Consider the following 12,292-nt stretch of genomic DNA (forward strand, 5'->3'; position numbering starts at 1 on the left):
CCTTTATTTTTCATTTTCATCATTTTTATCACTTTTACTTAAATTTTTAACATTACCATGAAATGACTCAGGATGTTTGAGAGTGGTTTCGCCCTCATTGGATTTCATATGGAGAAAGTAGAATTTTAGATCTCACTCAAAATCCAGCATAGTTATTTGTTTTTCAGATTTCAGATTGGGGGGATTGCAATGTTTCCATTGGATTTTATCATGTACTAAAGTATGGAACTTGTATTTAATCAAGAGAATCAAGCCTTCTATGCAGGGGAAACTCCCAATAATCAAGATCATGTAGGGTACTAGGGTATGAAACGTGTATTTAATCAAGAGCACTAAGGTCGTTCGACTATGTAGGAGGAGACTCCCAATAAAACAGTGGTCCTTCTAAAGAATGGGATGTGGATGCAGAAAATCCTGATTTGGATCTCTCTCTTGCAGCCTTATAGTCTTTATTGTACTTGCAGCCTCATATATTAATATAAATAAAGGCTGATTTTGAGATTTGGATATATAATAAACGTTGCTTTTGCATATTCCGATATTTTTATTTTCATTATGTGATCATTCATGAGAAAATGTGATGTAAATTAAATCTTAATGTTTAAGTGTAATAAATTATAATGTATCATTTATGCTTTATGATTGCACATATATATATATATATATATATATATATATATATATATTGAAAATATTTAAATATATATATATATATATATATATATATGAAAATATTTAAATATATATATATATTGAAAATATTTATATATATATATATTGAAAATATTATATATATATATATAATATTTCAATATATATATATATATTTAAATATTTTCATATATATATATATATATATATATATATATTCGCATTTCCCCGTTTCCAAAATTTGGGGAGGTCGCGTTTCGTATCGCTTCCCGTTTCGGAAACTCGTACACGTTTCCCCGTGCAACTTAGAGGAAAACCCACGAGAATTATTCTCTTTTTATAGAATGTCAAGATAACAAATTCAAAGACCTAAGATCCTTGTCAAAGATCCCTCCCAGATCAAGTCAAACTTCTCCTTCTTGATGAACTTTTCTTTCTAGCTACTTTGACCTAGCAGCTTCCAACAATTTCCAGCGACCTCGACGCCCATCAACTTCCAACAACTTCGACCTTACAACAATTTTGATGTAGCAGTAACTTTGACTTCCCCAAGAACAACTTCTTCAACTTCGACTTCCCCAAAAACTTCTACAATTTCGATCTAGTAGCTACTTCAGAAACCATAAAGAGCGAGAGAGAGAAGCCCAAAACTTCGATCTTGCTTCTCTTCTTCTTTGCCTTGAACTTTTTCCTTTTCCTTTGTCTTCTAGCTTCCTTCTTTAGTAAATCAAACTTGTTTCTTACTTGAATGAATGTCCCTTCAAATGAAGTTGGGGTTCCCCTTATATATAGGCTTGTTAGGAGGCCAACATGTTTGACAAGGTCTTGGAGGGTTTTTATGACATTTTTGACTTTACAAAAAAATTCTTTTACGAGATACAACATGCCCAAAGAAGTCTTACATTTATGACAATGACTCTTTTGACTTCATAATTCTATGACAAACCTAGAAGCACTCAATGGGTGCTTGACCTATAAATAAATTTATTTTGAGCATGAAACCCATGCATCAAGAATGACAATAATAAATTTATTCTCTTTAATATCAAATATATAAAATCATGATTACAATAGACATTATGAAGACCGAACCTAGTTACACATTTCAACACTCCCTCTTAACTAGGGAGGTATTCATAATACATACATGTTACTAAGATATTTTCATATTGAATAATTCTCATAAAAAGAGTTAGATTGGTAAGCCATCTCATAAGCTATTAATTTAGCTTATCTCATTGCATGTCATCATACCAACCAACATTGTCACATAGCAAGGCCTTGACTAACAATTTTGTCTCTCCACAATATCAGAGCACAATCTTGGCGAGACAATGATTGATAGACACCATCATCATTGTCTCTTAGGCACATACCCCACATGGATGTTCACAAGTTATGTCTTCCTAGGACAATTCCTATCTTGGATTAACACATTCTCAAGGAATTTCCTCTTCGACTACTTTTACGTATTGGATTCCCTACCACATCCTCAAAGCATATTGGAAACCAAATGCTTACCCAATCCCCATTCTTTCTTCATAACATGAAGAAAAGAATGATGTGTCTATTTCTCCCTCTCAACTAGGGAGGATATACTCATTCCTATAAAAGGAATATACTCGAGTTCCCTCTTACCTAGGGACTTGCCTAAGCTCCCTCTTAACTAGGGACTTGTTATCAGTAGTAGCTATTGGCTTCCTTGGTGGAGATCATTGTACTATCAGCGGCTTGTAGGGTTCCTCCTTTCGGTATCATGTCATGAACATCAATTTCTTCATTATGGAGCCTTCATCTTCTAGATCTTCGTCGTAGGGTATCAAACATCTTCTCTGTCACTTTCCTTCAACAAACCATAGTGTTGAATCAATAGTCATGTCATCCTTCTCTTCATTTAAAGTGATCTTCTAGTTCACATCTGGCTTTCCTTCATACAACTACCTCTTCCAAATCATGTTTCTTTCAAGATCTTCCATTCAATCTCATGAGTACTAGTTGTAGGTGACATCCACAACTCTCTTTTGGTAGCCCTATTTTCAACCCAATCAAATAATTTCTCAAAAATCAAAATGAACAGTAAATCAAAGTTACCGTTTTATGATGGCCCTTCGTCATGACATCAACTTTTCACAATATCAACATCCTACACATATATGAATCCATATCCAAAAAATACATTACCAAGATTCTCTTTTTCCATCATACATATCAGGGTCTTCATACCTTCTTTATGGAGATATCATAGCTAATCCTTCTAGGCAATATCGGATGTTGAGTCCTTATCTTCTCTTATAGATGCATCTACCCACAAACTCTTCTTTCATCTTCTTCATATATTGCTTTCCTCAGAATCTTCTTTACATAATTCTTTCAACATAGGAACCATGATTATCAACTACCACATATTCTCCATGAGCTCATATTATATACATTGATTCCATCCTGTCAATTTCTATAAGAGTTCAAGGCATATAGTCTACATGCCTTCATGCATCTTCTAATGGAAGAGTTTCTTCTTTTCTAACCATGCTCATGAGATAGAGCATTCAACCATTCAACTATATGATGACATGACTTTATCTATCAAATATATACATACCTCTTCCTTCTTTTGGTCATCTAGACTTCCTTCTAGCATCTTCCTTTCCCCATTTGAAGATGAAAGTACTTCAATGTGTTGCACATCTTTGTCATCATACCTTACTAGTGGATCCCACACAATGTCGAATGTGGATTATTTATGAGGCACTTGCTTCATCTAAGTAGAGGTGAACCTTCTTATAAAGATTCTAGAGAAGGCTCTTGATGATCCTCATTCTGCAAATGCTCCTTTCTAACGATGATGTATGATGATCATTTTATCTTCTATCTTGCTAGATGACTTTGCCCAACCATGTATATTGCTACTTCGGTTATTTTTTTATGCTTTCAATGAAGATGTCATGTGCTACTTCCCTTTTATGATGATTGCTTCAGCCACATAGATTTATACTTTGGCTACATCATGTTTCTATGATGATGTCGTCTTAATCTTTGCTACAATGCATCCTATCATGAGATGCTTGTTTCTTTGATTTTCTCACTCCTATGCACTTGAACAATAGGCTAGGTGAGTGAGAGACCTTCTAATAGTGGAATTCTATCACTTCGTCTTTCTTTGACTTCTTATTTTCAGGTTCTTCTGCTTCTTCAGTGATATGGGCTTCATTTCTTTCTTTTCTCTTCTTATTGTCTTGCTTGAGTTTAGCACAATTCCTTTTGAAATGCCCATATTCATTACATTCATAGCATTGTATCTTTAACGTGTCGATCTTCTTTCGTTTCCTAGGATCAAATTTTCCAAACTTTTCTTTCCTCCTAGCCATAGTTTCATATGCTTGAATTTGTTCACTTGATCCAACATCGGTCTTTGTCTTTAACCTAGTTTCTTCAATTTCGCATAATGAACAAAGTTCATTGAATGGAATGGCTTCCTTCTTTCCACAATACTTGATACATAGTTACCCCATTCATCAGATAGTGCATTGAGCACAATGATGGTCATTTCTTTATCAGACATTATTTCCCCTAGCTCTTGTAGTGGATCTCTTATTTGTGACACCCTGACACCCTCATAAGGTATGAGGCTACCCCTTCTTCCTTTGACGCCTTCATCTTGTATAGTTCGGTTATCAATGATATGACTTCTCCTGCAATGCTTACAAAAAACAATTCTACCAACTTTTCATAGATATCTTTTAATGTCTCCATATTTGCTACATAAGGGAAGATGGAATCCTTGATTGATTTTATGAGGATTCTTTGAGCCCTTACTTCCCCTTTCATATACTTCAATAGTGCTTGAGCTAGATCTTGAGAAGGTTTGGAGATTGAACCCTTAACATATTCAATGACTTTATTTTCTATGTGGATCAAATCTATCCTCTTTTTCCATGCAAGGTAGTTTGATGACACAACCAATTTGTTGCTCTCTTTGCAAAATGCAATCATTTTGATAGTAGATTCAGACATAAATATAAAATACTTACTTGATGAGATGAATATACCTCCTTAATGATGATATCTTCCAATGGATGTCTTCTTGATGATGATGACTTCCACTACTCCTTTATTGTTGACAATTTAAGGTGCCTTATTGATGACAATGCTTCTTCTTCTAGATGATGAGAGGTGTCTTCAAAGATTGCTTGAGGTGTGCCTTGATGAGGTAGATTGCCTTGATTCCTTTGATGATGATGTATTCTTCCTTTGGTTGTAGTCTTCTTAAGATGCTTCAATTCCTTGTTCCTTGGAGGTGAGGTCCTTTGAGGTCTTCTTCTTCTTCAAAGTGTCGTTGCTTCTAGATTGTATGATCCTTGCAATGATATGGGTAGTCCTCCTTGATGTTCCTTAGTTCCTTCGAGATGATGTGTGGATTAGTCTTGCTTCATGATCTCCTTGTGCTCAGCCCTTATGTATCCTTCTTGAATTGGATGATCTTCAAGCTGCCTCTTCTTCTGTTGTTACCTCAGCTCTGATAACAAGTTGAGAAATCTAGGGGCAACTAAATTAGGTGATTTATCTTCATGTTGATAACTAATTGTGATGTATTTTTACTTAACTTGATAATCTTCTTCTTTCACTTGATGATTTTTATGTTCTTATCATCAAACAACTACCAAACTATGAAATACAATAAAACAAGAGGACACAAGATGTAGGCTATAAGCCAGGGCCTAAACCTCTTCTCTTGAAAGGAAAACCCACAAGAATTCTTCTCTTCTTATAGAATGTTCAAATGACAAATTCCAAGACCTAAAACCCTTGTGAAAGATCCCTCCAAGACCAAGTTAACCTTCTTTCTAGTTACTTTGACCTAGCAACTTCCAACAACTACGACCCAACAACTTCCAACAACTTTGACCCTCAGCAACTTCCAGCTACTTCAACCCAGCAACTTCCAACAACTTCAACCCAGCAACTTCCAGCGACATCGACCCCAGCAACTTCGACCTTACAACAATTTTTTACCTAGCAGCTGCCACCAACTTTGACTTTCCAACAAGTTCGACTTCCCCAACAACATCTTCTGCAACTTCGAATTCTCTAGAAACTTCTGCAATTTCGGTCTAGTAGCTACTTTAGAAACCCTAACACGAGAGAGAGAGAGAGGTCCAAAACTTCGATCTTGCTTCTCTTCTTCTTTGCCTTGATTTTCATCCTTTTCCTTTGTCTTCCAGTTTCCTTCTTTAGCAGATCAAACTTGTTTCTTGCTTGAATGAATGTCCCCTCAAATGAAGTTGGGTTTCCCTTATAGATAGGCTTGTTAGGAGGCCGACTTGTTTGACAAGGTCTTGGAGGGTTTTTATGACATTTTTTACTTTACAAAAAATTTCTTTTACAATAGGAATTTTGATTCGTAAATATAAGTAAATATAAGATATATATGAAGAAATGGTCACATTGACACACAACAGACAAGCATGAGGGAGAAATGTACTTGTGGCAAAGGATTTCAACACGCCAAAATTTCATAATTGTGCCATGGGTCCTAGTTTTTAAAAAAATTTAACAGATTTAAAAAACCTTAAATCAAACCTAAAGCCAATCCTAATATTTTCTAATAAAATTAGTGATTTGAATTGATTCAATTTGATTCGGTTCGACTTGGGGTTCATCTTTTAGGTTTGGAAACCCTGGACAAACCTAATTTTCTAGGTTTGCCAAATTTTGAACTTGAACCTTCAAGTTCAGCCAACCCTGTGATTTAGCCTATGGGCATTTTCATAAAGGAGCAATTAATAAAAACCTATTTTAACCTCATTATGCATCAATACATGGATATGCAACCATAAACAGCAGTCCAATATCAATCATCGTCAGCATTAGAGAGAATAGTGCTTAGAAGCGAGAGTCTCATTTTCCCTATCCACAAATTAGAAATGTATGAAGCCATCACACTCGACTTGACATTATTTCAAATGCCATCTACATATTCCATCATTTTCAGCTTAATGGACTTCTTTCACGATACATTACATGTTTATAATTTAAGGATCACATTGAACTACCCATGCTTATATGCACTTCAATATAATTATATTTTCCCTTTGGAACGCTTGACAAGTCCTAATTAAGAAAGGCAACAAAGAACACAAAATATGGCTTTTTTTATGATAACCCTTCCCTCTCAAGAAATATGAATTCACTTGTTGATTGAACGAACCATACATTGTGGCAAGTTTAGTTTATACAATATTTTAAGAAAACCCATTGAAGGACCATGAAAAACTTTACATCGTGAACTAGTTGATATAAAAATAAGTAGGCTACTTACCCCTCCGCGATCGCAGTCTTTCCAACCCCTGGCTCGCCAATGATAACAGGATTGTTTTTTGTTCTCCTTGAAAGGATTTGAATGCATCGTCGAATCTCATCATCACGACCTATAACAGGGTCCAGTTTCCCTTCTCTTGCCAATTGTGTTAAATCCATACCATACTTTTCAAGAGATTCGAATTTTCCTTCAGGATCTACAAAAAAAACACTTTCTTACAATTTAATACGGAAATCAACTTCATACTATATAGCTGAACTAATGTATTAGAAGAATATTGAGCATGTGTATAAAATAAATCCCAATTAACTAAACATAGACAAGGACACTAACATGATAGAGTTCAAAAATGGAATAAAATATATCAATAGCGAGCATGTGTATAAAATAAATCCCAATTAACTAAACATATATAAGGACACTAACATGATAGAGTTGAAAAATGGAATCATAAAATATATCACTAGCACATTTTGACATTACTAAAAAAAAATGTCATAAATGACATACTAGCATTCAAGCAATATTTAAAGTAATAACATGGAAAAGAGCTAGTAATGAGGACAAATGTACAAGGAGAATACTAATACAACAAATATTAGAACAAAAATAATAACACCATCAACAGATTTTACTGTTAGTATAAGTCACATAAAAAGTAAAACCAACCACAACTATCCAATTTGAAAGATTTAAGAAGCGATATAAACGAATGTTACTTCATGTTGAGAAAGATTAATGAGAAATGTGAAGGAATATTTCCTTATATTTCCATATAGAAAGAGTGCTGAACTTTCTTTAGAATAACTATAAAAGGTACACATTATCGCTACTTGATTTCATCTTGATCAACAAATTCTTCATTTACTATTCTTGCTTTTGACAAAGCCTATACGATCAAGAAAGACTGGGAACCAAACCCTAGAAGATTTTCAGTTTACCCATGTTTTTCTTCTGAATTTATTTTTCTTCTTGCAAGATTTTTAGTGGAGTTGCTGAACATTTATTTATATCAAACATAGTTGGGATCTCTTGTAACTTTTCCCTACCACTTGGATCAACAAATGACACTCATAGTTTGCCTTTAAAAGGGGAATTATTACCCACCCAAGTGGGCAATCCCCAAAAGAAAACTTTTCTCCCAATCTATTCAACTTGCCAGCGAGCAACCCTATGTGATCTATAGATAGCCAACCTCAAAGGCCCTCCACTTATGCTCTAGTCAGTGCTTTGAGAAATCTAGTGTATTTATAAGATGAAGGTGGGTCATCTATTATAAGGTACATTAATCATGCTTGTAATCAAGTGCTTTAATTTAATGTTATAGATCCTATTACTATGAATCATAAGGTTGAATTGGATGATTCACCGCTTCTGGTTGTATTCTAGTTCTCATACTTCACCTTGTTCGTCATCCCCTGATGCTAGTCTAGTGTGACCTTCTTTCAGGCCTTCCTTTGAGTTGACTAGCACATTGACTGAGATTTTTTGGGTTGTTTGACCAATGTTGACTGTAGTATTTCAGCTAGGTTTTCTGCAGGTCAAAGTTTGACTTTGACCAGATTTGCAGGGACTAATTTGGGACTGTTTTGGGTTGAATTTGACCAGTAAAGGAGGCTGCATTCTCTGACTGTTGACTGAGCTGCTTTGGAGGTGATTTGACCATCTGTTAACTGATTACGGATGCTACTGCTGTTGTTCACTTTAACCAAAATTGACAAATTTGACTTTGGATCATATTTGACTTTTGGGCTCATCTTTGATTCGATATTAGATTGGTATTTGGGATAGTCAAAGTTTTGACCTTTGACTCCTCGTTGATGATCTTGAACATTGTATCTCTCTGCTGTCTAATAGAAGAATTTTTTAAAGGGTTTTCCCCCTTGTGGGGTTTTCCCCTGGTCTTTGACCAAATATTGTGTTTCTATTGTTCTTGGTTGTCTTCTATTGTGCATTGGTTTACTGTTCTCTCTACTATTGCTTATTGTCGCTGGAAGATTATATTATATTGGATAGATTGATTGCTAATTGAAGAAGAATTGATATAAGTGATTGTGTCAAGAATAAAACACAGGAAAATTAACACTAAAGAGGCAATAAATCATCTTCTGCCTGCTAAAACACCAAGCCTATGCAGAAGACCTTATGAAGTTACCATAAGCTTCAACAATAATTTCACTTCATAAAACTGAAAGTCAATTTTCCAATGTTCTCCTAGTTTTAAAAATCTAAATGAAATATTCTATAGACTCTATAAAATTAGTGAATTAAATTCAATCTAATATTAGTCGTACAACTTATTGTTGAGATAAGGTGGCTGCTAGGATTAAGGAGATTGGTTGCAAAGATTTGGAGAATTAGTTGCTAGGATTGAGAAGATTTGTTCTCTCTTTCAAAGAATAAATAGGACAATATGGGAGAAGTTGTATAAACATGTTTTGGGTATCAAAAAGACTCAGGGGATCACAAGAGAGATAAGTTGAACATATTCAAAACAGAGGAGAGAAGCCAAGCTCTAAAAGCAGGCCAAAGAACAAATTTGTACAGTCGCATGGATAGAGTCGAATAGTGTTGTATTGCAGTTCAAGCAAGCAGATTCTCAGTTGTCCTACAAGTAGATTTATCTCAGTAAGTGCATATTTGAATTTTTGTGCATACCGTACAACTGTTAGAACTTAGTTTCACAGCTTGTGGAAGTTTCCTTATAAGCTTGGAAGCTTGGAATATTTAAATGGAAAGCTATTTGAAGGGGTGACCATCTATGTATCATGTTTTTAAAGCGATAACTATTTGTGTATCATGCTTATGCTTTAATTGTTCATTTTCTAGTGACATGTGCGATTGTTGCATGATCAAAAATATTTATTATGTCATTAAATCAATGTTATTGAAACCAAATTGGTGATCAAACCAAAAAGTCCTTTGAACCGGGAACCGGTAAAAACCAAAACCAAAAAACTGATCAACCAAAAACACATAAAATATCCAAATATTAAAGAAAAAAATATACATTCATGTGCATCATATGAATCCAAACCATTTATACACAAATAAGCAAAAACAACCAAAAGCACACAAAATATCCAAATATTAAAGAAAAAATATATATTCATGTGCATCCATATGAATCCAAACCATTTATACACAAATAAGCAAAAGCTACAATTTATATAGCAAACAAGGGTGCATATAACCAAAATAGCACTCAGTGCAATACATTTCTAAATCAAAAATCATAGTGTAAAAGGTCGGCAAAAAGTCGGGATTAAATCCCAAAATCCGATTTTTTCAGCAAAACGATTAAATTGGCCGAGTTTTTGCAGCATTTTTCACTGCCGAAAAAAAGCGATTTAATCGAATTAATCCCGATTTTATCAGGAGTCGACCGAAAAAGCTGGCCATCTTGAGAGTTGAGACTCAGACAAGACTCGAGATTCAGGAGTTGATTCACTATTTTGATATGTGATGTAGCACTAGACTTCATATACATATTATATATTAGCTTTCTTTACATGTTTATGTGAAAATGCATTTATTTGATGTTGTGGATACTCTAGATGCTAAAAAAACTAAAAATAAATGATTTTTTTGTGTTTTTTCAATTTTGCCGACTTTTTGCCGATTTTTTCAAAAAACTCCCGATTTTAACAAGTTTTTCAACTTTTGGACCCTTGCCAATTTAATCCTGACTTCGAATTTTTCCACATTGTCAAAAATACATGAACAAAGAGGCTCTAGATGGCCTCTAGTGTCAAACAAAAAAAGAATTATGCTGCAACAAATACATACATATTTGTAATATCCCCAATTTTGTGAGATATCCCCCCAATTAGGTAATATTGATAAAAGGGGCAAATATTATTTTATGGGAGAATGGCAGCAAATATTATTTTAATGGAGAATGGCGGCAAATTATTATTTTATTGGAGAATGGCGACAAAAGTCACTAAGTGGAAAATGGCCCCCACTAGTGAAACAATATTAAAAAGGGAGTCTAGAAGCATGGAGAGAAATTATAAAAGGAGAGACTCATTTTTTGGGGATTCTATTTTTTTTATCATCTCTCATTAACATTCATTAACATTGAAAGGAAACTCAAGTGAGTTTCAGACTCAAAAGTTTCAAGAGAAACTCTAAGCTAATTTCGGTGGACTTCGAGTGCCAACCTAGTTACTTCTTGGGGAATATCACTTCACGTTGAGTTAGACGAGTTTAATCCCTTCAAGGGAGCCAAATATCAAGAGGCTGGAAGGTCGATTTCTTAAGATAATTGCCAAGGACGAGTTGCACACATTAGAGGAACGAATTCTCTACTTTACTAAGATCATAATCGAACCTCCTTCCAGCTCAAGTGGCCTGAGAAGTCTTGCCATGCCAAACTAAGGCCAAGTTATCCAAATTCAAGGAAGGGAATTGTGTTGCATCTTTAGATTGATTTGTGCGTGTTCATTGCAGTTATTTCCAAAATTTGAAGGTCAATTAGTAGCAGAGATTTTCACTAGTTGAAGGCCGGATTTTTGTCCACAAGAGGGTCAAGGGTTTCATACTCATCTCTGCTCCAAGAGATAAATTGATTGTTGAGTCTCCTTCACAAATTTTAATACCCAAAGAGGAGAGCGACTTTTTTTCATAGGGAGGGACGAGTCACTACAAAAAGGAGGTTGAATTTCACTTGGTTCCAGAGCATAGTTTCAAAGAGACCTGAATTTTTTCTTGCACGAACAGAGTTATATAAAGGAAACAAGCTGCTACACAGTGTTTTAAAAGGAGAATCTAATCCCTTTCATGTGGCTGAGTTGGATTGTTGTGCAAGGAGACAAATTTCCAAACCATATAAATATGATTTGGGAGCTGATTATGTGCATGTGTTATTGTTGAAGGTAACCATATAATCCTGTAGTTTTCCTGAGCTATTTCAGAGGAGAAATTTGAGTTTTGTGGCTGCTATAACCATCTACCAGCGATATGTACCCATTTGAATTTAACCCAAGTTATTGCATTGTTGTTTATATTATCTTTGGGCATCTGCTTGATATTATGTTTGCCTACTCAAGTTGTAGGAGGAAGTCAATCAATTCTCGTTGCTGGAACATACTCAGGTTCATCATTTTCTCATGTTGTAAAGTTCATGTCAGATTATAGACTTGAAATTATACTGTTGTTACAAGCTTTGTTAGTGGGTTGTTTTCCCTTCTAAATGCAATATAAATTACATGTTTTTGGACTGAAGTGTTTTCCATGGGTATTTAGATGATGTGATGTCTAATTATTCAAATACATTCAAGATATCTCAGGAGGGAATATTGCAATGCTATCAGAGCATAA

General features: G+C 34.6%; 1 protein-coding gene across 1 annotated transcript in view; it reads right to left on the reverse strand.

Annotated features, from left to right (window-relative positions):
* Window positions 1-6,963: 6,963 nt before the first annotated feature.
* The window catches only part of LOC149243024 (chaperone protein ClpB3, mitochondrial-like), a 106,107-nt gene continuing 100,778 nt past the window's right edge, over window positions 6,964-12,292 (reverse strand). Inside the window, exon 4 of the mRNA XM_089371103.1 lies at window positions 6,964-7,163. Within this exon, the coding sequence (XP_089227229.1) occupies window positions 6,964-7,163 (200 nt within the window). The remainder of the gene's footprint in view (window positions 7,164-12,292) is intronic.

The sequence above is a fragment of the Pinus tabuliformis genome, chromosome 8 (genome assembly GCF_031772625.1).
Source record: "Pinus tabuliformis cultivar Carrire ecotype Pingquan chromosome 8, CPIR1, whole genome shotgun sequence".
NCBI lineage: Eukaryota > Viridiplantae > Streptophyta > Pinopsida > Pinales > Pinaceae > Pinus > Pinus tabuliformis.